This window comes from Amphimedon queenslandica, unplaced genomic scaffold (assembly GCF_000090795.2).
Source record: "Amphimedon queenslandica unplaced genomic scaffold, v1.1 AMPQUscaffold_13267, whole genome shotgun sequence".
Lineage (NCBI taxonomy): Eukaryota > Metazoa > Porifera > Demospongiae > Haplosclerida > Niphatidae > Amphimedon > Amphimedon queenslandica.
This window is the reverse complement of record NW_003546497.1, coordinates 79,926-106,433: the sequence shown is the minus strand read 5'-3', so window position 1 is coordinate 106,433 and position 26,508 is coordinate 79,926. Positions and strand designations below refer to the sequence as shown.

At 35.6% G+C, this 26,508-nt stretch overlaps 5 protein-coding genes across 5 annotated transcripts; 3 read left to right on the top strand and 2 right to left on the bottom strand.

The window, feature by feature from the left end:
* Positions 1–297: 297 nt before the first annotated feature.
* LOC100637637 (furin-1-like) lies at positions 298–6,984 on the bottom strand. The gene is made up of 11 exons (XM_011407178.2): positions 6,673–6,984; positions 6,152–6,256; positions 5,906–5,998; positions 5,758–5,845; positions 5,480–5,517; positions 4,996–5,158; positions 4,498–4,670; positions 3,688–3,900; positions 3,299–3,399; positions 2,839–3,060; positions 298–2,522 (listed from the first exon to the last, which is right to left on the bottom strand). Exons 1-11 carry the CDS (start codon positions 6,871–6,873, stop codon positions 362–364), a joined length of 3,558 nt encoding a protein of 1,185 aa, XP_011405480.2. The 5' UTR covers positions 6,874–6,984; the 3' UTR covers positions 298–361.
* A 44-nt stretch (positions 6,985–7,028) lies between these two features.
* On the top strand, positions 7,029–12,686 carry LOC100637512 (protein EFR3 homolog B-like). Its single transcript, XM_003388315.2, has 15 exons — positions 7,029–7,262; positions 7,405–7,555; positions 7,962–8,086; positions 8,515–8,661; positions 8,941–9,066; positions 9,441–9,658; positions 9,831–9,913; positions 9,985–10,139; positions 10,563–10,778; positions 11,109–11,680; positions 11,872–11,960; positions 12,042–12,090; positions 12,220–12,302; positions 12,353–12,399; positions 12,456–12,686. The coding sequence occupies exons 1-15, from the start codon at positions 7,048–7,050 to the stop codon at positions 12,514–12,516; spliced, it is 2,337 nt and encodes a 778-aa protein (XP_003388363.1). The 5' UTR covers positions 7,029–7,047; the 3' UTR covers positions 12,517–12,686.
* Positions 12,645–14,704, bottom strand: LOC100637384 (ribosome biogenesis protein NSA2 homolog). The gene is made up of 12 exons (XM_011407170.2): positions 14,627–14,704; positions 14,502–14,569; positions 14,327–14,392; positions 14,110–14,163; positions 13,620–13,706; positions 13,513–13,576; positions 13,375–13,459; positions 13,229–13,323; positions 13,131–13,169; positions 12,977–13,078; positions 12,867–12,918; positions 12,645–12,796 (listed from the first exon to the last, which is right to left on the bottom strand). The coding sequence occupies exons 1-12, from the start codon at positions 14,627–14,629 to the stop codon at positions 12,729–12,731; spliced, it is 783 nt and encodes a 260-aa protein (XP_011405472.1). The 5' UTR covers positions 14,630–14,704; the 3' UTR covers positions 12,645–12,728.
* Positions 14,687–21,193, top strand: LOC100637258 (sorting nexin-27-like). The gene is made up of 11 exons (XM_003388313.3): positions 14,687–14,983; positions 15,510–15,738; positions 16,086–16,160; positions 16,214–16,331; positions 17,051–17,259; positions 17,360–17,438; positions 17,917–18,173; positions 18,889–19,041; positions 20,592–20,720; positions 20,776–20,832; positions 20,963–21,193. Exons 1-11 carry the CDS (start codon positions 14,727–14,729, stop codon positions 21,017–21,019), a joined length of 1,620 nt encoding a protein of 539 aa, XP_003388361.1. The 5' UTR covers positions 14,687–14,726; the 3' UTR covers positions 21,020–21,193.
* A 133-nt stretch (positions 21,194–21,326) lies between these two features.
* On the top strand, positions 21,327–26,434 carry LOC105313610 (gamma-aminobutyric acid type B receptor subunit 2-like). The gene is made up of 14 exons (XM_019999452.1): positions 21,327–21,552; positions 21,632–21,763; positions 22,555–22,719; positions 22,875–22,985; positions 23,034–23,099; positions 23,146–23,466; positions 23,840–23,909; positions 23,957–24,052; positions 24,104–24,248; positions 24,302–24,428; positions 24,489–24,596; positions 24,652–24,795; positions 25,291–25,617; positions 26,085–26,434. The coding sequence occupies exons 1-14, from the start codon at positions 21,421–21,423 to the stop codon at positions 26,340–26,342; spliced, it is 2,202 nt and encodes a 733-aa protein (XP_019855011.1). The 5' UTR covers positions 21,327–21,420; the 3' UTR covers positions 26,343–26,434.
* The last annotated feature ends 74 nt before the right edge of the window (positions 26,435–26,508 follow it).

Here is a 26,508-nt window from a genome sequence, read left to right as displayed (position 1 = left end):
GATTATAATACACATAAAAACATGTTCATAGCTACAATTTCAATGTATTGACGTTAATAACTAACTAAAGTATTACTAACTATAACTAATAGTGACTCAGAAATTTCATAACTAACTATAACTAACTAAAAGCAATTCAGAAATGTTATAACTAACTATAACTAACTAAAAGTAATTTAGAAATGTCATAACTAACTATAACTAACTAAAAGTGCAGAATGTGATATAAAAACAACACTAAAGAACACCTTCAGGTATTATTTACTCTTGCTATTAATTACTATAAAAGATAAAAAATTTGAAATATTTATTTAAATTCTTTTCAAAAAAACTGGTGTAAAATATTAAAACTTAAAATAGATTACATGGGTTCGGAACGTGAAAATATCTCAGTTTCAGACTCACTCCCAGGCTGTCCGTTCATTTCAAACTCATCATTGTCGGGATACAGTACCACATAATTATTCTTATTCCTTCTTAGCACTAGATGCAAGTTACGCCTCTTCCACACTAGAAGTATCAGTATTGATAGTACCCCCAAAAGAAGGAGGCAAGTGACCATGACTACAAAAACAGTCCAAGATTTTGCTGAAGGCTGCTCTACAGTAGTTGTAGATTGGATGATTGTTCTCTGATTATTAACACAAAGACCATTAGATTCGTGATATTGTGCTGGGCATTCAGAGAGGCAATCACCAGCAGGGCCAACAACATAGCTTCCTTGACAATGAGAGCAAGTGGACCCATCAGTACAATGGGTGCACTGCGAAGAGCAGGGAAGACAGGCTTTATGCATGTTAACATAGTAACCTGAGCGACACTTTTGTACACAATGATAGCCATCAAGGTATGGCTTTAAATGACTACACGATAGACATTCTCCATCAGTGGGACCATCACAAGTCCTACAGTTACTGTGACAGGAGCTGCATGAAACACTCTCCTCATTCCTGTTGCTTGTCCTATAAAAGCCAACAGGGCAGGCCTTCCAGCATTCATTTTTAAAGAAAATGAGATCCTTGGAGCAGCTAAGACACTCCTTTTTACTGGGCCCTACACAAGTTAAACAAGTCGAGTGGCATTTGGTGGATTCACATTGACCGGATAGAGGATTCTGAACAGTACCAGTAGCACACTGAGGGTAACACTCCCCTCTAGCATTAAGATAGAAACCACTCAAACAACGCGTACAATAAGTTTCATTAGAGCAACTACTACAGTTCATGGGACAATCGCCACAAGACGCTAAAGCAAAGTTATAAAACTGATGAGGAGAGCAAGGAGCAGGACAAGAACCATTATGAGGGAGAACACCAGATTGAACACATGTTGTACAATTAGCAGGAGCATCAGTACATGTGGCACAGGTAGAGGAACACAATGTGCAGTTCCCGGACTTTATATCTCCATAATAGCCATCAGGACAGGTCTCAATGCAAAAAGTACGCCTGAGGTTAGAGTGCTCCATCAGTGCAGAATAAATGTATAAATGCTGATCACATTTCAAGCATGTCAAGTCATTAATGCATGAGCTACAGCCAGGAGGACACACAGCACAAGAGCCAGTAGATTCACTGTAATATTCTCCAGTTGAGCAGAAGTCTGCTTTATCAATACAACTCCCTTCCCTGAATACTTTTGAAGGAGAGCAGGAGGTACAGTCACTCTCCTTCCTCCCCGAACACTCCAAACAAGACCCATGGCAGCTCTTGCAGCCTAACACACGATGCTCAAAGTATTGACCTGAAGAGCAGTTGGGATGAAAGACACACTGCCCATTGACCAGCCGATACTGGGGCTGATGGCACGAGGTGCAATCATCATCACCCAATCCATCACAAGTCATGCAAGATACATGACAGGCTTGACAGCTATTATTGACAAAGATTGTGGAATCAGTACAAGTTGAATTGCATAAACCCGACGGCAACTTGTAAGCTCCTAGCTTGCATTCTTGACATGTACTGTCATCCGTACATTTAGTGCAATACTTGGGACAATCTATACAATACTGTCCTTTTGAGTAAGTACCTGTAGGACAGGTTTGAACGCACTCTAGGGTAGAGAGCACTTGCTTGTGCAAGCAAGTGTCACAGTATTGAGGACCAGCCTTAGAGCAGCCACTTTTACACTCCGGTGAGCACTTTTTAGGTATATTCCTCACAGCGACTGGTTTTGAAGCAACCCCATACAGTACTAAAGTTAAATCGGTCATGGTAAACTCTGCATTTGCTACAGTAGTAACAGTGTATACCCAGCGACCCATTGGTGATTCACCCCAGTTCATTACACTCATGAACGGCCATTGATCAAAGCCAGTTGAGTGACGATCTAAATGACGTGTCGGTAATAGTTTTGAGAGAGTGCCGGAGGGTGAGCGAAGAGATATGGCGATATTCCCACGCAATCCTTTATTGACTGAGAGACTCGTGATTGCTTGGACGTGCTCCAAATAAAGTACCCCAGGGCAGGACTCCTTAGTAATGTCAATTGGTATTTGAATAACAGAAGACTGAGATTGCCTAAAAATACAAAAATAAAAGCGAACTTAAAATTCCAAGTTTACAGGTCTATTACTGTATAGCGAAAATTTTAGAGGAAATTAAATTTGGCAAATTCGGCATTTTGATAGCTATTTGCCAAAATAAAATCCACCATTTGAGCCATTATACTCATGTTCAATGGCACGTGGCCAATAATTTGCAAAATTAAAATTCGCCAATCACCAAAATTTAGCAATTCACCAAATTCAACTCCCTCCAAAATTTTCCACTATATGGTATTACATACATATAGATCTAATAGTTTACTACAGTAATAATGCTACAATAAACTCACTGTTCTTCTGTCAGTTTAACATGTACAGTGCAGTTCTGTCTCTCTGGTACCATCACCCAATGTCTTGCTCTATTAACTAATGCAGCACCATCTAGTAGACCATAGCCATACTTAGAACTGACTCTCAACCCAGCACCATTAGTTATCCACTCATCATCATCAATCGCTGAGCTAGAAGAGTACACAATAATGTACTGAACATCTCTCCATGTTAGGTCAGGCCTAGAGAAGGGAATACAAAAGTAATGGATAAACACCTTATCTGTTTTAAACATATTCATGGAGACGTAAGTGGTTAATTTGTCATATTTTTTGCATGGTTTCCATGTAGCGGCCTCCAAAGCATTTGGAAACCTTATTCATATCATTAAATCATTAAATCAAACAGAATTATTCATGAATAGTTTAAATGTATGTATCATTGTATATACATTGTATGTCATTCGTTAGTTAGTAAAACCTTATTTCCAGTGCTAGAGCTATCATTCCGGCAGCCATTGGGGCAGCAGCTGATGTACCAGTGTGACTATCAGTGCACAGTCCATGAAGATCAGTACTAATCTATGAAGCAAGGATATTATTATTAACAAGAGATGGACTCTTGGTATTAATATTGCAATGCTGATGCCTGGTAGAGAGTAAGTGCATATATTTAATAACAAAATTAATAAAAATACTCTTTAAACTCTTATAGTATAGGGTTCTTATAGTATAGTATAGTATAGTATACTCTTTATAGTATAGTGTGAAAGGGGCCAGAAGTCAAGGATTTATTAAATTCTCAGTACAAGTATATACACATGTATGTACTGCATTCCACTTGCTTAGCAAAATTGACAGAAAACTTACAATTTTCTTTTCATTAGAGCTCCCACTGCTATACGTGATGGCCATTATTGAAGAACATCTCTCGGCGTACCAGGGGAAATTATTATATTCTGTGATTGACCCAATGGCAATGGTGAACGGACTCAGGACGTACCCATCACAATTACAACTATCAGAGTATGACCCTCCATTGCCTGACGCCCAAACAAATATCGAGCCTTTCCCATTACGACCCTAAGACACAAAATATTATTTATCATCATCATCATCATTGTTTATACTTGTCACATTCGTTGCTGAAAGTAAAAGTGCGTTCATGTACATGCATGCATAGTGAGTCTTGGCATACATCTTATACATGTAGTCATAGGAATTAAGTAAACAATGAAATGATTGTTCTACTGTCATAATGTTGTGTTACATTTGCTGGTTACATTAACATGTGTACCAGGACAATAGGCTGCTTATAAATAAGCCATCAGCTCCAGTCATAACACAGACATTGTTTATAAGCCTTTTGTTGCATCCATGCTCTGCCATTGTTCTTGCATGCACAGTACATGTATTTATAAATTATTCATAGTCAGCTTAATGCACTAAGCTAACTAATGCATGCAATGGTCATGCTAAAAACCATGTCCATATTCCATGCATTACATGTAATATATGTACATATGCATATGCACTAAGTACATGTACAGTGCAGTATGATTAATCAATAGTTATGCATATAAAGTGTACTACTATAATGCTTATCTGATTAATACTACATGAACATGAAGTATGATTTCCTGTGTACATGTACATGCATCATTTGTTATAGTGCACTACCTTAGCTATTCCATTCAGGAAAGCTTTCTTTGCTAGTTTTGCTGGCCCGTCGACAGTCTTCCCGTCGTCATTGGGTCCCCAACTACTGCTGTATATATCAATGTGCTCATAGCCAAATGAAAGGGACTTGGCTTCAACTATATCAGTGACTTGACCATCTAACATACGGACACCTGCAGAGATTAAAGAAAGAGAAAGGGACTCTGTGAATGTACATGTACATGCATTTTCACCAGCAATAAAATCTTTAACTGCATGAGTATGGCGTCAAAAAAAGTGAACTTTAAAAGACACAAGAAAAAAGAAAAAATTAATGTTTTTCCAAAATACAATGTAGCCCTTGGTCCTTAGCCAAAATTTTGAAGCAACTTATTTTTATTATTTTACATGTACATGCATATTGTAGTCTCGTTGGCCAGACAGCAAGACTATGCATATTGAGCTTTAAAATAGAGCTAACTTATAAAAACCATCCTTCATTAATTTTGTAAAACATACCTCCTATTTTGGCATGATAAGCCACACCCACTGAACAGACGTTGTTCAAGCTGGCCGCAACCTCGCCAGCACAGCGTGTACCATGTCTGTTCTCATTGGTTACATCATAACGGGGGAAAGGATCGTGGTCGTTGGCATTGAAATCATAACTAGCTTCTGCATCCTAAAAATAAAATAAAAGACTATTAATAATTTTTTAAAACCAAACAAGTTGTTATTTTAAATGCTCTCCTGTACTGTAATTATCAGTACTGTATTCAACATCAATAAAATACAATATACACTATATTATGTGATATTTATATGTATAGTAAATTGGGCATAAAGAGATTGTTTGCAAACAAAAGTCAACTAGCACAAGCATACCACACACACCTACAATCATACACTGACATTAATGCATAGGATACAATCAAACAACTCCATAATAATAATTATTATCATTGGGATCATGTGATTAAATGATGTAGAGCTCTCTACTCACGTAATTGGCTTTCAGATCAGGGTGAGTGTGCTCAAGACCTAGAAACAAAAATAACAACAATAATAACAATAAGTAATGCAAGGAGAAACTTAACTACATACACGTACATAATTATACATTAGTAATTTATTATTCATGTATAAAGTAATTTGAAAGTACAATAACTCAAAAACATCTCAATAAATTGAAAGTACTAATGAAGCAATAGAGTGCATCATACTACATGTTAAAGTAATGACAAGATTAAACAATCACTAGACTAATATAATAATGTGTACCATCATCTAATATAGTGACCACCACTCCCTTCCCTGTTATTCCTTGGTCCCAGACTGGCATAACATTCATGTTTTTGCTTTCTCTATTCTAAAGACACAACAAAAATATACAGCATAATCCACAACTGACAGCTGTCCCTTCTCTTACCAGGTACCATTGTCTGGACCACATAGTGTCATGAGGGACAACAATTGACCTCTTCACTCTTTTCTGTGACACTTGCTGCTCAGCAGAAACAACCTGCATTTATAATGGAACAAGAAACAAAGTGACATATGTGTGATGCATGAGTGGGGATCTTCCTAAATAGGAAGGAAAACCAATAAGACCCATTATGTCATCATCAAAGTTTATATAATTTCCCCCTTTCTACCTTCATTTACCAGCACCAACCTGTTGGTCGTTCATCAAGTTTAAGTGTTTTGTGTCAAGGGAGCGTGTGGTTCTTGTGCTTGATTCGTGATCAATAAAGTGATAGTATCCTTCAAGATTACCAACCTAACAATCAAAATAAGAAAAAAAGGGATTCTGAATTCCAGTGAAACATTTGATCACACAAAATTATAGAGTGAAATTTCAGACACAATGAAATGATACTGATGATGATCTCAGTTGCATGCACTGACTGTAATAATGAGTAGTAGTGAGGTTAAGCTTAATGTGTACTGATTACTGAACTTTGAGTTGTCATAATGTATGCTATCACATATTTGATGTACACTGTAGTTAATACACACTGTAGTGACGTGAAAATATATGAAATATTTGTTGGCAACAATCCACGATCACACAGAATTTGCAGTGCATGTTTTCAACAACAATCATAGCTTACAAGCTTCAAAACATGAAATAAACACTTAGTAACACTTCAAATTTACATGTAACAAATTATGATGGTCCAAAATCTCTCATACCTGTCCCATATTTGTAAATCCATGGGTCTTGGCAAGCTCTTCGGCAGCGTCGTGTCCTTGATCGCTGGCCAGTTCAACTACCCAACTGTTGGTGTAGCGATCCTGATCATCATCATCATCATCATCATCGCCTTTTGCGTTTCCTTCTCCAGCAAACAAGGCCAAGTATACCAGTAAAAGTAGAGAGAGTTTCTGCTTCATTTCTTTCCGTTTTTTATTATAATAAGAGCTGTTTATATTCAATCGCAAAGCTTCATTTCTGTTGAGGCATGTTTTTGAGGCGTAAATAAAAGAACCGCACCAGCCCCGCCCCGCCAAATAACCTAACGGTATGGTAGGCGTGTTCAACCGCACCCACATTTGCTTTGATCCAAAATGTCTACAGGTTGCTGTGGTGTCTGCTGCCATAAGCCTCGTTATAAGCGACTGGTGGACGGTCTTTATCCAGAAGACGTCCAGAATGAAGACCCGCTTACCCAAGACCTGGACAAGCTCCTCTACCTGGCTAAATCCGACCCACAGAGCTTGGACGATGTTGGAGAATATTTGACACAAAAATTGAGACGAGCCCTTTCTAGGGACAGAAGAGGGTAATGTATATGTATATACCTTGTATACACACACTTTAGCTATTTTAGTACCTGTAAAAATGATTTTAGCACCACATTTCAAAACATCCCTTGGGAGTTATAGCCATATTAGATAATTATTATAATAATTTATTATTTGTAGTCATGTGTGTGTTTCGCTGAAGATAATGGATAAGTTACTCTTGGAAGTTAGACTGGAGCATCTGAGATTATTGGCAGAGAGCTATCTTAACATGATACACGAACTATTAACGTCGAATAGACACTTTTTCCAAAACTTAGCGGCCAATTCAGTAAGGGATGCTATTATCAATAATTGTTATTATTGTATACAGTAATCATAACTAGATTGTGACGTACATGTACATATACATGTATATCGCCACAAGTTTTCCTTTTGTTGAATTGGCATTACATGTTTGCTATTAATGTTTTGCAGCTTTTAAAAATAACATGATGTATGAGTCATCCTGTTTAAATTATGCTGATTTTATTTTTTAATGCAGCTTTTCAATGTGTACCCAATGTAGGTGGCTCTGTTATTATTTTATTTTTTAGTTATTTTTGCTGGTCAGTAAATTCCATATTAGTCTTCGCTGGGAAGACATAGCATTATTAACAGTTTTTATAATGTATTTTATTTATTTATTATTTTATGTATATTTATTTGTTTTTTGGGTCCCCTTCTTTTTCCTGTAGTTTGTAGCGTATGCCGAAAGAGCTGAAGAGAGTCCGCCATATCATCGTCAGTATGACTTCTGTATCGAGAGGTTTGCCGCCATGAGTTTATTGAAGAGAGAGGAAGATGAAACCATTTATAAAGAGTAAGATGATGATATCAATGTCCTAACAGTACAATGGATACTAGTCACACCATTGATATTATAGCACAATAGATACTATTAGTCATAATGTGTATTATACATTAGTCATAATCATGATTGACAGACATGATGATGTAGTCTATAGACAAATAATGACTTGGTTATACCAATACCATATTACCAAATTGGCCAATGTGTTGGCCTTAACTTCCTTTATAGCATAAAGACATTATCACGCATCACACAATTGTACTACGTATACATGTACATCAGAGAATGCAATAAAAATGATTTTTGAACTCTTGAGTTTATGCGCTTTATTTGCATTCACATATGCATCTCCATTATTATTATTATTATTATTATTATTATTATTATTATTGTTATTATTATTATGATTAATATTATTATTGATTCTATTTCTATAGTTCGAGACTGTGTGGTTTGAGAGCCCTCAGAGCTGTAGTACAGAAGATAGGACCAGAGGGTAACAACCTCTGGGACTCTGACCATCTAAACAAGATTATACCAGCCTATCTCATTAACATGGAGGCCCATACTCCTACCAGAAGCCTGTAAGCATGATTATGTACATGTATATGTACATGTACCTCTGTTGTTGTAATTGGCTTTTCAATAACAATTACAAAATTTAAATTACAATTACCAAGTACATCAGCACGAATATTTTCAATTACAATTACATGTACAGTTACCATTGCCCATAAAAAAGCAATCATACATGTAGTAATTACAAATTACAATTATAAAATCACTGCATGAATATATGTACATGTAAATGTATATTACGTTACGTGTGTATATGTATGCTTGTATTATATTTACTGTTGTAGAGAGGAGGAGGCTGAGAGTGATGCCAATTGTGGGATATTGGCAGAAACAGGAGAGGCAGGACTTAAGGAAATAGTAACCGTAGCTTCACTCACTCATGCTAATGCAATACTGCACCCAGTGCTCTGGTAAGACTATGGGGAATTCATTTATTATTATTTGTACTACCGTATAGCGGGAAATTTTGGAGGGACTAAAATTTGGCGAATTGCTAAATTTTGGTGATTGGCGGATTTTAATTTGGCGAATTGGTGGCCACGTGCATTGAGCATGCGTATAATGGCTCAAAATGGCGGATTTAATTTTGGCGAATGGCTATCAAAATGCCAATTTCGCCAAATTTAATTCCCTCCAAAATTTCCCGCTATACGGTATATTCTGCTAGACTACATGGGAATTTATTCATTATTATATTTGTACTGTTATTCTGCTTATTGTAGCACTTCTATTCATTCATGTGTATACTCTACACCCAAAATGGTCTTTTTTTGTTTATTTTTAGTCATTTCGATCTTAATTCTGTTTGGATTAATAAGAGCCAGTTTGCAACTGATACGTTTGTATTGATAATACAAACAATGCAACCACAGGTCCGTTATCTAGCGATACAGTGCCTCCTGGCTCACTTGGACAGTAAAACAAGCACTGAATATCAACTGAAGAACGGAATATTGAACGTACTATCATCTTGTGTTGGAGTAGCCACTGATGGATCTATTGGTATTATTATTTATTATTATTATTATTATTATTATTATTATTATTATTATTATTATTATTAATATTATCCAGACAAAAAAACCAAAAAAAACTATATTATTATTATTATTATTATTATTATTATTATTATTATTATTATTATTATTATTATTATCATTATTATTGTGTATAGGACCCTCTGTTCTTGATGTTTTCAGAACCCTTGTCAAGCACTTGCGTAAATCTATCGAAGAATCAACTAGCGTACAAGATCAAGTGAGTCACTCTATAAATAGAATCCCGTGCTAAAAATAGCACAATCATTACTACATTTTTCTCCTTAAAAGGAGAAGATATTCTATGAGACTACAGTGCGTATAGTAGGAGAGTTTGCATCAGTCCTGCCAGACTATCACAATCCTGATATACTCAACCTCATATTCTCTTATATGCCACTGGAAGGAGATGGGAACATTAGAGCACTGAGAGCATGCAATGAGAAGTGAGTTCGGGAAATAAAAATTCCCCCCTCCAAAATTACTAGCTATGCCATATTAATTAAGATACCTTATATTAATTAAAATACCTTATATTGATTACATGCATATACCGTATAGCGCTTTATTTTGGTGATTTTGCTGTAAAATTATAATTGGTGGTTTTTAATTTGGTAATTTTTGTGTACACGTGCATTACTGAGCATGCGCATTAATGATTGGCGGTTTTAATATTGGTGATTCCGCTTGCAAACCGCCAATTGCCATAATAAAACTTCACCAAAATTAAAGCACTATACAGTATGCAGTATTGATATACCTTATATTAGATTATACATGTATATAATATGTATATATATATATATATATATATATATATATATATACCTTATATTAGTATAGTACCTCATATACTTTATCTTATGTAGAGAAGTGAAGTTGATTTCGCTCCTTGTCCAGTGTCTCTGTGTTGTGGCTGATTCTTCTCATCCAACTGTCCTCGAGTCCACACTCCCTGAGAGTCTATTGGTCTCCCTCTCTCAGCTGTTTGGTATAGAGAGAGCAGACATACAACTCAACGTGATGCACCTCTGGCATAAAATGATAGACCACAATGAGAACAAGACCAAAGTCCCTTTTGACACGTATGTTTACTTGTAGGAATAATAGAGCCTTGCATTTGGCTATTGGTTGTATTACAAATGTATTATGGCTCTTTATATTTTGCCTAAAATGTTCCAGTAAAGACTTGGCCCTTTAAAAAACATTTGTACTATTTATAATTTGAAGCATTATCATTATTATTATTATTATTATTATTATTATTAAGAACAAAGCAAAGAAAGTAAACACAATTTTAATACAAACTAATTAGTGTATTATTGATATTATTATTATTATTATTATTATTATTATTATTATTATTATTATTATTATTATTATTATTATTATTATTATTATTATTATTTACTTAGGAAGTGGACGTCTATTGGTGAACATGGTTTAGTACTGGGTAATGCCCCATTAAGGTTTAGGCACTCGGCACGTAAAGTAGTCTTCCCTAAATTACTAGAACTAGCTCACGGGCTCTTTGCAAGTACAGAGGAACACGTCAAAGCATTTTACACTCTTCTCTTACTCTTCACGCTCGAGCTCACTCCTACTGGAATAAAAGAGATCTTAATATTGATAGTCGAACTTGAGGACTTGGCAACTTCAAGTCAAACAGAGCTAGCTATTAAGCACATTAATGCTATACATGCTTGTATTGCTGGCTGTCTCCATATTGTATCCATTATCAGCGAAGACGAGAATTTAAAGAGTTATATTGGAAAGGTCATTGAGTTGAGGAGGAAATCTTATAAGCATCTTCTGCCAGAAGTGGCCCTGGGAGAGGAAGGGGCTGAGAGTTCAGAGGCTGGATTCCAGTTAGCTGATGATGATGATGATGATGATGAAGATAAGAAGAAAGATGACTCTCCTCCTTATTTTAATCTAATAGAGAAAGGATTTGTTTCTCATCCTAATGAATTAGCAAGAAACTCAAGTGAGCCCAATTATAATCATATCAGAGTGCTGGATCTAACCCTTGGCCTCTTTCATAATTTTGCTTTAAAATTGAAGTCACTAATAGTTGCATTCATGATTGTATGTGATGATTATGATGAGGTATTTGTATGCATGCAGAGATACATATATGCAAGTAAAATCATGCATCTCCATTTGTACTACATGTAGGTACATTACGGGGTGGGGATTACAGTGCATTTGCTGGTGATCATTCTCGCTCATTTCGCTCCTACTCATTAGACCACAGCCAAGAACAGGTACATAATATATAAGAAAGAGTTCATTATGCATAAAAAATGAGATATCATAAGCCTATATAATTGTGACAATCATTACAGGAATCAGGGACTGTTATTACTTTTGAAGACTTAAAGGAAGAATCACTAGGTGAATATGTAATTGAATTATTAAAAACCTTAAGACTCACAGCTTAATGACTAACATAGTGGTGGTATTTTGCTGCTCTTCTTTAAGTTCTAATATTATATCTATTGAGTGTGTTTTATGTATCTGTAGATCCATCTTCTGAGACTCCTCCTAGTACTACTAATAAAACTGACCTCATTCCGTCTTTTGAAGAAATGATTGGACAAGTCCAAGTATGTTATACTACACCAATCAATCATTAAAATCATTGTCCCTACAACAGACCTCCAGTGTTAAAGAAGAAGTTGCTAATATCCTCCAATCTGCAAGGTAGAAGCTCATAGCCATATCATTGTACATAGTTTTTATAACATTATAATTTGTAGTCCTGGGTTAACGGTGTCTATAGAGCCTGGCTCATACGATGCTGATTTAGGATTTCTCTAGCACTGCATCAGTGTGAGTGTGTTCTGTTGCTTCTTTTCATCTCCAACTACTAAAATCCTCAATATTATTATAATCTTAAATATCCGTGTTCTATTTGCTGTTATGTGTCTCAGTGATTTTTTAATAAATTATTATAAGCCCCACACAACGGGCCGGTTTTATAAAACAAATAATGAATGATAATAATAATATAGTGAGATTGGAGGGTGTCTTTATACAAGTAAAACTGCATTAATGCAGCCATCATTCTCTGGATTATTAGTAACTTGTGCATATTTACCTACACACATACAAAATATGAAGAAAAAAATTCACAATAATGTTACTTTGTACATATTATACAAACATACCCCAAATGACTTTACCACTCTGTGTCACTAGACCTAGATCACTAACATTCACCTAATATTAATACATGGGTATTATAGATCTTACTATACTGAGAACTTAGTCAATTTACCTCAATGATAGTCCCTTTAGTGATGACTCCCAGTTGTGTATACAGTGCTGTCTGAGGGTTCTTTTTAACTCCTATGATCGGCAGACTAAAAGTTGCCTTTAACTATAGATTCAGTTTGTATAATAAAAACAATAAAAAAACAACACAGTTTCACCTCTGGATGGGTTACATGAGCTTTCTTGAACCGAAGAGCCTATAATAATAATAACCAATGATGCAGTGCATAACACAGTATGCTAATGATATCAATACCATTGGTCTAATGAAGCGCTCATATTTCGGTGGTTTACGAGTAAATCCTTCGCCTACGTATGTCACTTTTGTTATCATCCTCTTCCATGCTTTCTCTACAATATTCAGAAATGATGGCACTTTGTATCATGGAGCTCTGCTGTTACTTTTCCTCTTTCCAGTTCGAAGGACTTTAAATACTTCGTCTTCCCCGACTGCTTTGACTTTAGGCAATGGAACAGTCCATTTACCCTAACAAGAGCAATATTAGTTATTGATAATGTCCACTAGTACTCATGAATTACAGCTTTTTCCTTTCTTTTCTGTTTGATTGTATTGCTGAGGACTTTAGCACGGGATTGTCCTTCTCTGTAGTGAAGTAAAAGCAGTAAAAGTTAGCTTCAGATTGTACCTGTCAAGGAGGTAGGCAGGGACAGCTCCCTTTGGTGTGTCTTCCTCCTTCTTGTTCTTGGTCTCTCTCTTCTCATGTAATTTAATCCTAAAATGATAAGAAGACACTCATATCTCAAGAATTTGTGCTTGGAATTGGCTCAAACTTTCTAGGTAGCATAATAAGGGCATCGATATGTATCAGAAAATGTATTGAAAATTGGGGGTCATTCTGGAGCCACTTTTCAGAGAAAAAGCATGGGCTATAGTACAGGGCATTTTTCAGAAAATGACATATTTTTAGAAACACAGAATTTGTGCTCAGAATTGGCTCAAACTTTCTACATAGCATAAGGGCATCAATATGGATCTAAAATGTAATAAAAATTGGGGTCATTCCAGAGCCAATTTTCAGAAAAAAAGCATGGGCTATAGCATATAGTCCATGCTTGAAATAAAATAACTTTAGAAATAAAATAAAGCAACAAAAATTAATTGTATTGTAAGCTTACTTGCGTTTCATTGCCACCTTTTCTGCAAACCTCTTTTTATTGTATAATTTTGCTCTATAGAAAAAAAATGAAATATTGGTCATTTAAACATTGCAATTACATGTACAGTACATGTAGTACATGTACATGTATCCCACCATGCATGGGATATTATTATTATTATTATTATTATTATCATTATTATTATTATTATTATTACTATTATTATTATTATTACTTCAGTCCATGGAGTCTTTTAACGTATTTTGAATGAGCATGAGGTTCACGACCTTGCTTCTTTCTCCTAAAATTGCAAATACAAAAAATTAGCTAAAGTACTACAGTTTAAATTATTACAACAATGATTTATGAATAATTAATTTTTAATTATAATATACATCTAGTATAATTACTTTCTTTCATGATGATCGAGTCTGTAGCCATGCCTCTTTCTGGCTAATTCAATATGCTCGTTCTGAGGCTATAAAAAGGAAAATTATAACAACTATGAAACAGTTTTCATCATTAATTAACCTACCATGCTTGAAGTTAAGGTGCACTTTAAATAGAAAACGTGGGCGTGTCTGGCTAGGCGAGGAAAAGAAATTGGAGGATAAGATAAAGATAGGAGAACGCAAATGGCAGCTAGCGATGAAGCAGAGGCTGGTAGGACCGACTATAGAGTCGAAGAAGAGGAGAGAGCTCCCAAGGTTGTGACTGTCATGAAGACGGAGCATGGTTTTGGATTTAACGTACGCGGACAGGTAGCCGAGGGAGGACAGCTAAAGTCCATAGGAGGCCAGCTTTATGCTCCAATGCAGTACATTAGCGCCATCATGAAGGACGGGCCAGCCGAGAAGGCAGGGCTGAAGGTTGGAGACAGGATAATTGATGTGTAAGGAAGGGACTGTGGGAGTTAAGACGGATTTACAATATTATGATTGGCTTGACATTATGTTGACGCTGATATAAGATTTGGTTCTATTCTCGCTGAAAGCATGCATCAAAAGGTCAAATCGTGCACGCTTTTTATTAAAATTGCCTTATGTGGGATAGTGTGGTATTTAAAAACCTTTTATTGTTTTGATAAAAATTATTTTATAACAGCTTTGAATTAGGGCCTGTCCTTTTTGAGAGCTAATAATCTTGTAAGTATGTGAATCGCAATGTGTTAATCCTTATGAAGTGAAGTACCATACATGGTTGTCTTCGTCGTTATAAATCAATCCATTTTTACCACAGAAGTGGAATATTTCACTGCCTTTATTATTATAATTTTAAACTTTTACCTGTTTTAATTTTACGATTTATGCGTGTGCTACTGAAATTATTATAAATAATCAACTGGTATTTAATTTTATTTTTCTTAGTAAAGTCACTTTGAAACATTCCACATTTATGGTATTTAATTTATTACATAGCAACGGTCAAGCGGTTGAAGGTGCCGATCACGCAACAGTGGTACAGCTGATCAGACAGAGCGGGAAGAAGGTTCAAATGACAATCATATCAGTCTCAGAGGAAGAGGCAAGGAGACTGGAGCCTGATACGTCCAATAATGGTCCAGGGGTGGAGTATTACGAGAGAAGGTCTGTACCTGTCTCTGTTCCTGATACTGAGAAGCTGGTTGAGAATGGAAAAGAATATGTGGTCAGTATAATGAGGGAAAAGGGAGGGAGAGGGAGAGGCAAGAGAGAGAGGGAGGGAGGGAGAGAGAGGAGGAGGGAGGGGGAGAGGGAGGGAGGGAGAGAGAGGGAGGGAGAGGGAGAGAGGGGGAGGGAGAGAGGGGAGGGAGAGAGGGCGAGGGAGGGGGAGAGGGAGGGAGGGAGAGAGGGCGAGGGAGGGGGAGAGGGAGGGAGGGGTGAGAAAAAAGAAAGAAGGAAGAGGGAGTTTATACATGTACACAATTCCTAAGGTTAATAGCCTGTTATTGTAATGTGTACATGTACATGCATACTCTAAAATAATGTAACAATAATAATTATTATTTTTATTAGGTTTATAATATACACATGGCCGGTAAAAAGGTGACATCACACAGGTACAGAGAATTTGATGCTCTCAATAACAATGTGAGTTTGGTCCACCCAGTCAGAGTTTGAGACTTCCTTTTGCATTTTTTTAGCTAAAGAGACAATTCTCAGACTTTATCTTTCCAAAATTACCCGGGAAATGGCCTTTTGCACTTAATGATGTTCAGATTGATGGCAGACGAAGAGGCCTGGAGGATTTCCTGGATAAAGGTAAATTTGTTAATGCTATTTCCTTTACTGAGGTTGAATACAAGAAATCATGGTGTACTGTATTATTTATTGATTAAAGATTGATTGATTCGTATTGTTTATGCTATGTCAAGCTTATATGACAATGCCCTTGTTTTAAGTTTATTATTAACCTGTGATTCTAGTGAATCGCAATGTTTGGATAATGACAAGTCAAGAATGTTTGGAGATGCAAAAATCACTGAGCCCATTTCAATTATTGTTTTTAGTTTGCTACATTAGCAAATCTACTAGTGTATATTAGTTATGAAAGCATGCTATAGTCACATGTGTTGATTTTGCGTCTTGCAGAATTATTATAAAGAGTGATAATAAAGAGTGATGGCAATTTGATCTGTGTATATTAGTACATGTAGCTCCTATTAATACTGAAGATTGTTATAACCTGTGCCACATATCATTTATAGTGCATGTAGTTACATGCTGTTACTGTTGTATAGCAATGCCTTCCTAATGTACTCTATACACAATCTATAATAGATGGTTCTTCTTTGATGATAAGATATTTATCAATTGTTGTCATCATTCCTTTCTCCTCTAGCCTGCTCTACTAAGGTTATACTATTAGAATTATAGAGATAATAATATTAAATATTAATATAATATTAGATGATTAATCTTTGTCATTCAAATAATGAAATATTTATCGATTGTCACCATTATTCCTCTCTCTCCTCTAGTCTGCTCTGCTAAGGTTATATACGAGAGTGACCTCATGCAGGATTTCCTGTGCCTTCAAGACTCTACACCAGCCACTGAGCCCTCTCCCTCTCTAAAGAAAGCAAACCCACTTCCTCCTGACACTGTCAAAGTGACTGTTCAACTACCTAACGATGCTCAAAAAACTTATTCCATACCTGAAAACTCACGCACACCCGACCTGCTTGATGTAAGCACTTATTTATTTATTTATTTCATTTTATTTATTTATTTTATTTTATTTATTTATTTATTTATTTTTATTTTATTTATTCATTTGTTATTTATAGGTTGTTATGAAAGATTTAGGTATTGATAGAAAATGGAGGAAATATTTTGGCCTTTTTACATGTAAACAAGACAAATTTAGTGAGTTTTCTGTACAAACCTTGTATTGTATTGTATTGTATACATGTCAGTATAAATACACGTACATACAAGCTATAGTGTATACAGCTAATAGTGTAAAGATACAAATGTATAAGTACATGTATTACATGTGGACATGTACCGTATAGCGGGAAATTTTGGAGGGAGTTGAATTTGATGAATTGCTAAAATTTGGTGATTGGCGAATTTTAATTTGGTGAATTAGTGGCCACGTGCCATTGAGCATGCGTATAATGGCTCAAAATGGCGGATTTTATTTTGGTGAATGGCTATCAAAATGCCGAATTCACCAAATTTAATTCCCTCCAAAGTTTCCCACTATACAGTAGTTCATTTACAGTTTAAATAATTTATTTCTAATGCATTTCTATTTACATTCAATGATGATAATTATTACTCATTAGTAAGTAATACATAATGTCTTCTCTCTCCATTCTCACCCCATCCACACTGGCAGTGATGAAACTAGCTGACTCTGAGCAACCTTATCAAGTCTATCTACAAATCAAGGATGACCTCACTACATCAGAGACTAGTTTCTATCTTAGGAAGTGGTTGTTCTTCAGTGCCTTTGAGGCAGAGCTAGAAGGAGACGACTCGGTCTGTGACTTGCTCTACCAGCAGGCAGTGAGTGACATGGGCTCTGGGTTGATTGACGTTGGATCTGATGATGCTAATTTGAGGATGCTCAAAGCGCAAGGGAAGAAGAAAAAAGTATGAGCTTAAATGGAAGTTTTTTATGTGTAGACTGTACATCAGGGTTTCCCACAAAGCATGCTAAGTGAGCTTAAACAGCATTAGCTTCATGAGCTGACAAGCACTACAATACAGTACATGGCTTTTCGCAACTTCAAAAATTTGTAAAAAATCTAATTTTGATCGGAGTCAGCTCAAACTTGCTACACAACATAAGAGCATGTATATGTATCAGAAAAAATTATTAAAATGGAGAATTCTTTCCTAATCAATTTTGACGAAATTCGGCCAAAGTCCCTGTACTATAGTACAGGGTCTTCGGCCCGATTTTGGAGCAACTTTAAAAATTCGTAAAAAATTCAATTTTGATCAGAATCAGCCCAAACTTGCTACACAACTTAAGATCATGTATATGCATCAGAAAAAATTATTAAAATGGAGAATTCTCTCCTTTTCAATTTTGGTAAAATTTGGCCTAAAACTAAAATACATGTACATGCATTATAGTATTATGAGTACTGACATGAACCTGCGAAGTATGCCAAAATCCTGTGGGAAACCCTGCTGTAGATATAGACTCTCCATTTATATTAGTGTTATCAAGAGTAGATAATTATTATTCACTCTTGATGTTGGATAATTAAATCTTTTTCAGTGTTTGTACACTTATTTACATAGTTCCCTGTACATATGAATGTAGCACTTCACTTTTTATTTTTGTCCTTTCTTATAGTTTTTAGAATCTCTACGGAAGATATCTAGTTACAATAATGTGTTGTTTCCTCATTGCAAGTGTGACGCTCGTAAAACTGGTCATGTGATCATGTCGGTCGGCTCTGGTGGCATAGGTCTGAAGGCCTGCTCTGACGAAGGAGTGAAGGAAGATGTGAGTATCAATAATGCATTATGCAATAGCTTTTAGTAGTTAAAATAATGGAACTGTGTGCTTAGAATCAACCCAAACAGGGATTCATACAGGATTTTTTAGGGGGGGGACACAACGAAAATTAAAGGTAACATCGCATATTATTGGGGATTTCATGTTGCCATTATTGCACTGATCAACCAAAAGTCAGTTTAGCCTGTGGATGTGTAAACTATTATACACATGATTGCTAGTTTATTTCAATTGTGTAATGAGCAACAGTGAAACATAGCAAGTATGAACTCATTTATTAAAGTTACTCAGACTATTTTAGGGGGGAGACTTAGAGTAGGAAGGGATTTCTCCCCTTTCCCACCCCCCCCCCTGTATGACACCCTGCCAAACCTCTACATAACATAAGTACATCAATATGTATCAGAGAATGTAATAAAAATTGGTGTGATTTTGGAGCCATTTTTTGGAAAAAAGCATGGGCTATATACTGTAACGTACCTCTTGATAAATAAATATATCATCTTGAGTGGGCGGATCAAAGTTACCACAGGTGCTGTATATGTGATACAGTTGCATGTACATGTATCTAACCACACGTAACTGTATAAGCCTTTTATCTTTGATACAGGCACTAGCTGTTAATTTTTAAATAACTTTTATAATAATCAATTAAAAAATAATATACATGTACATGTATAAGCTCAAGTGATACTATGGAAGCCAGTGATAAGCAATTCAACAGAGCACTCAAGCTTCAAGGTAGTAGGCTCGCAAGCCAGACCATTCCCTAGCCTACAGTCATTGGGGTGGACAGTAGGGGTCCATACCAATGACTGTAGGCTGGAAAATGGTCTGGCTAGCGAGACTAATCCTCGGGTGGCTTGTCATCATCAGTCTGAGACTGTTTACAATGGCGTATTGCCACCAGCTATTGTGTGTAGTTGACCATAGCCCGTTAAGTGTTGAGTCTATAACTCCTAATCTGTCAGAATTAGGCGGGTTTGGATTGCTTTATTCACTGGTAACTACACGGTTCATGTTGGAGAGCAAAGTGTGCAATACACCTGCAAACAAGGGGACTTTCTAATCACAATGCACTTATCAAAAATAATTATCTTGACCAGGAGGTGCACTCAATAGAAAGTTTTTATTGTAGAAGCAATGTAGAGGTCCAATAATTTGGGTGTGTTAACTTAATTGGGGCGAGTATGGTAGTACAGGGTATTTTTCAGAAATTGGTGTATTTTATAAAATGCTCGTAACTCAAAAAATTGAAGTCGGAATTGGCTCAAACTTTCCACACACATGTAGCATAAGGGCATCAATATGCATCAGAAAATGTAATAAAAATTGTTAGATTTATTTAGTTGGCACATTGGCTGTGTTACAACATCATCCAATAGATTGTTGAACACTTTAATTGGTCGTTTAACACGTGTTTCAGCACTGTTTCCACTTTTTGGTGTTCTCACCAACAAATTATCAACAAAAATAATATTATGCCATGCAGACATCTGTATACTATACTTACATAATTATGATTGTTTTTCCTGTAGAAACAAGAGCATTTCTTTTCGTGGGACATGGTGAACAAGTTTGAAGCAGATGTCGAAGAGCAAGCATTCACTTTCCAATATACAAGAGAGGGTAAAGAGCCACGCTGGATCAGAGTCTACTCTCCTTACGTAAGCTCCTTTTCCTCATTGTGCTGCATTTTATGTACTTGTGTTTAATCAACAGTATTTATACATGGAAAGATGTGTGGAGAGAGTGAAGGAGGAGCTCAAGTGGAAAAAGGTTTGTTTTATATTTTTTGTTTCTTATGTACTGACACTTTACTATTTTTTGACTTTCTCTCTCTCTCCTCTCTCTCTCTCTCTCTCTCTCTCTCTCTCTCCTCTCTCTTCCCTTCATTTTCCTACTCTAGCCTGATGTATCCACTGGATTTATGAATGATGATGATGATGATGATAATGATTTGTAAACTTTATACTAGCTACATTGATTGTTTATAGAGTAAAATATTGTTACTATTATTATTATTGTTGTTATTTCTTGTGAATGTTGTTTTGTTATAATTTTGATCCTAATGAAAATGGTGTTTTTTGCTGTCTTCGGATTATTTTATTTATAAAAAGATAAATTTTGGCAAAATAAATATTGTATAGGCTACATCATTAAAATTATGGTTTATTACCTATTTTAATAGTTAATGATAAAATTAATTATAAAATCGAAATTAATTTTTAGAGTGTGATAGATCTAGACTTGTTGTCTGTCAAGATGAGATCAAGCAGTCTTCAAACTCTTCATCTTTTACTCCTCCTGTCCTTTTTATGTATTCCTTACAATGTCAACAGTGCTAATCTGGTTCGCTTTGCAGTTATGGCGAGCAACAGGCCTGATCTCAATAACACCAGGACAGTGCTGAGTGCAGTCGATGATGCTGTGGGATTTGTAAATGATAATTTACTCTCTGACGGAGTCAGCTTAATGCACAGCACAATTCTGACCGATGTAAGAAATAAACTATCATTAAAACTTAGTCTCTGATTTTTTCCTTTTATTGTGTAACCTACACCTGTTTCTCTTAAAGTGTTACAATTTATCAGAAGCTGAGCAGGTGGTTGCAAGTTTACCTCAAACAAGTCCTCCTACTGTTGCTCTACTAGGAGGAGGATGTTCACTGGTTACAGGGCATATTGCTAATGTCACTAAAATTCCAATAGTAAGCATAAGTATGACTTCATAATATCATTTACAAGTACAAGTATAGTAGCTATTGATATTTGTATTTGTGCAATCTTTGTTGTAGCACAACAAATTGCACAGACTGTAAATCTATCTATAGGGGACTGTCTAAATTAAGGTGGGTCTTGTATTGTGTGGTGACATTAAACAAACAGCCCACCAGTTTGCTAATTCTGTGCAATACTGCACTTTCACCCCTTTTGGATCACATTTGCGTGCTCCGTAAACTGTATAATACGTCTACATAGTATGGAGGGGAGATTTTACGAAACACGCAATGATCCAAGTGGAGTGAAAAGCACAGTAGCTGTATATTAAGAAGTTTATGTACAAAATGAATATCCATAGGCATAGAGCTTATTTTATAATTCACAATAAAAGCAGATCAAGGACCTGCCTGTCATCATTGCATTCATATGTTGTGTCATTAACAACATGTTTTGTTTATAACATTTTCTTTCTGTTGATAATTATCAAGAGAGCATAACAGGTTTCAGTTTAAACAAATAAGTATATAAAAAGTGTTTCTGTAAGTGGAGGATGGCAAAGGAATGCTAAGGTTGATTTAATGAACATGAATACCTTGCTCATGTTTCTTGTATTACCACTGTAGGTCGACAGTGTTTTCATCTTCTTGTACCAATACCCCTACACACACCTGTCCCTGTGGTTTAGGATACCCTAATCCACATGTACATGTACATTGTAATCATGTTTTACTAAGTGTTATTGATTTTCTCTCTCTCTCCTCTCTTTCTCTCTTGCTAGATTTCATATTATTCAACATCTCCATCCCTCAATGATTCTTTCCCTTTACTCTTCACTTTAAGACCATCAGATTCACTCATTCCTCCAGCACTTGCAAGAATCTTCAAAGAATTTGGATGGAGCCAAGTTGCTTTGGCTACCCAAACAGTATCACAGTACAATAAGGTTAAAAGAGACATTACATCCTTATATCGTTACCAATTAGTCATTATTATTTAATCTACATGTATTACTCTAGTTACTCATAGTAAAATTAATTTATCTAATTATTTCATTTGTTGCTGATAAGTGCATGTATATGAAATTTATATTCTATGTAGCTGCATCAGATATTAGATGAAGTATTTCAGTCCAGTGACATTGATATTTCTCAGCATAGCATCTTCAGTTATCCACTTGGATCTGATCTACCTGGAATTGACAAATTTCTTGTTAGTAAATGGATATTCAATTAAAATACATTGATGAATCATTTTTAGGAAAGTCAGTCACATATTTTCTTTTTAAACTGTGACCCCAAGATATCTTTACTCATTCTCTGCCAAGTAAACTAATGAGTATTTTTGAAGAAAATATTATTTTTTTACACAGGCATATAAGAAAGGTCTTTATTATCCTAACTACATGTGGATAACGCTAGGCTGGTACCCTCCTTCCTGGTGGGATATCACTCCCACTGATTGTAGCACCAGTCAGCTTAAGAGGGTCCTTCATAGATCTTTTAGCATTTCAAGTATTCGATCAGTTTCAGATGATCACTCAATTGAATCTTATGTCTTTGATGGAGTCCATGCATTAGCGCTAGCAGTTAACAGAACAATAGAAGCTAATAAATCAATAATAGACGAAGGCTCTGCCTTGATACAGGAGCTGCCACAAGTACTAAAGGATCTTGAATTTAACGGCTTAACTGTAAGTTTAATAGTTGACATGCATGTAACATCCAGTGTAAACTATATATGTACTGGTAGCCTTATGCATACACTGGGCCACTGCTCTGTTTGAAGTGGGCCAGCTAATTTGATTTGATGATGCCAAAACAAACCAGGCCATTACATGTTTCTACATTACATGTTTGTGCATTACATGTTTGTGCATTACATGTTTGGTAATATTTACGTGTTTGTACAGGAGGGAGAGTTCAGCCTGTATGGACATGTACATGGTAATTGTTGTGTCTTGGTTGCTTATTAATTCATGCTTCATTAGCTTTGTCTGCATTAATGTACTCATTTGCGGCTGGGTGGCCACTAATTGTCTGATTTCTGACTACCATCACTTCTAGGGCAAAGTTGATTTTAAGAGTAAAGAAGACAATTCTACCGTGCTCATAGTTCAATATAGAAGAGACTCAAGTGAGAGGAAATATCATATTGTTCGATTTTTAAAATGTACATTCCAGGCAATGATCTAATGCAAACAAATGTTGCGTATTATGACATAAGACAGTCAATTTTCAAGTACATGAACAACACGACCGCTACTGATGTCTTCCCAGGTAATTTATTGACAAAGTTATCGTCATGAAAATTCCCTTTTTTAATTGAAGATGGGATACCACCTGATGGTACGCCAATAAAAATAGTCAATACAGTTCACATCGGCATCACTGTAATAATAATTACAATGCAAGTAATAGGATTTAGTATGCTAATCATCTGCCTCCTTTTTAATATTTTGTTCAGAAACAGAAAGTGAGACATAATGATATTAATACGGAGAATATATTATTCTTGCATATACTCAGGATTGTCAAGCTAAATAGTCCTAATCTCAATTATATTATTATTACCGGTGTGACAGTGATGATGGTAGGACTAACATTTTATTATCTTCCACTTCAAAGCAAGCCAGCTCTTAGAGTTATATGCACAGTAAGCTGACCCAATCATTCTTTGATAATAAATTATTATTTAATACTACTTATGTTATAGATAAGACGAATTTGTTCAACTCTTGGCCACTTTGTTGCTTTCACAGTTGCGTTAGTAAAGACGTGGAGGGTTCACTATATTTTTCGCTCACCTTCCATGAAAAAGAAAGTAAAATTGTTATTATTTATTTTTGTAGTGCTCTCACAGTTTTTTCTCCTCATAGGCACCAAGTGATTCAAAGCTATTTCTAGTTGCCCTTGTTATAGTGGCATTGGAGTCCTTACTCTCCATAGCACTCCTAGTACCTGATGTGGTGTACTCCCCAGTTGGCACAACTATAGATAGGGAGAGGACATCAACAGTGAATGTAAGACTATGCATGTACTGCATAATATAAAGTACAATGTAATAGAATGTATTATAGTACTGTATTTCCTCAAATAGAAGCTGCCCTTATAGTAGCCACATCCAAATAGTAGTCCCTCTGCCCTTGTAGCTATTGTATTATTAGCCGGCCTCTAATAGAAGCCGCAGTTAATTAGAATTTAATTAATTGTCGTTATTATGTGTCATTGTCAAATCAAAATGGCCGATCAAGAAAAAAAAGCTTAGCTTTGATGCCAGTTTCAAGTTAAAAGTAGTGGAATTTGCTGTGAAAAACGCTAACAGAGTTGCGTGCCAGAAAATTTGACATGGACATGTTTGCTAGGAGAGGAATAGTAGCCACCCTCTAATAGTGACCACCCTCTAATAGTACCCCCTGGTTGGCTTCAGTTGAAATTTATAGTAGCTGCAGCTAGTAATTGAGGAAATACGGTAGTTGGATATACAACCTATAATGTACTGACTATTTTTTTCTTAGGAGCAAGGAGTGAGTGTCATGTATTGTATTGCAGACTGTGGGACAACAAACTTTTATTTGACTTGGGTAGTTCTAACCGTCATTGTCTCCTTCATTTCTCATGCTGTTGCAGTTACTCTAGCATTTAGGATAAGGAGCATTGAAGTTGATGCCATTAACGATTACAAGTACACCAGTGCTATTGTATATACTTCAACTGTACTACTGATCCTGTTGGTTGCTGTCATTTTTGCTCTCAACGATTATGTGAATGTCTTTGTGTTTTGTGTGACATTGCTCGTATTTGGTGAAGGCTTAGTGTTCTTGAGTTTGACTTTTATACCAAAGGTAAGCATGTAGGCTTTGAAAGCAGCTTTTAAAATTTGTCTAAAAATCAAAATTTGATCGGTATCAGTTCAAAATTTCTATACAACATAAGTACATGTATACGCTTCAGAAAAAAATATAAATATGGAGAATTCTCTCGTAACCAATTTGACTGAAGTCCCTATCCTATAGTACAGTCTTTGGCCAAATTTTTGAGGAACTTTAAAAATTCGTAAAAAAATTAATTTGATTGGAATCAGTTCAAAATTTTTATACAATGGAAGTGCATTTATATGCATCAAAAATTATTAAAATGAAGAATTTTCTCCTAAACAATTTTGATGAAATTTGGCCGTAGCCCTTGTACTATTATTTTTGCCTGAATTTTTAAGTATTCCTCACAAATTCATAAAAATCAAAATCAGAGCAGGTTTATGTCTCACAAAATGTTATAATTATGCTTTAAAATATAATTTGTTAATTAATAGATGATTGCATTGTACAAAGATCCAAAAGGAGACAAAATATTTAGTCACCAAACTGGGATTGGAGCTGCAAGCTGTCATGTGCAATCAGTAGATAATGGTAAAGATAAAATCACACCTTTGTCACCATCAACTCCAGCAGCATCACACAATGCAGCTTCAGATTTATCTTCAGAAAACGAGTTGAACTCAATTCAACCTCAAACTTTAACAGGACAATCATCGGAAATGACAGCTGTGCCCACTAGAAAAAGAGAATGATTTTCTTGCTTTCCTTATTGCAATTTTTAAAAGTAACTCATTCATGTATACACTTAAATTTTCTGAAATTTTGATTTTCCCCTTATTTTAAATATTTTAAAATCACTTAAAACCATACAAGGTTTTTAATAGTTGAGTATAGTGGTTTTTAATTATAATTCTTCTT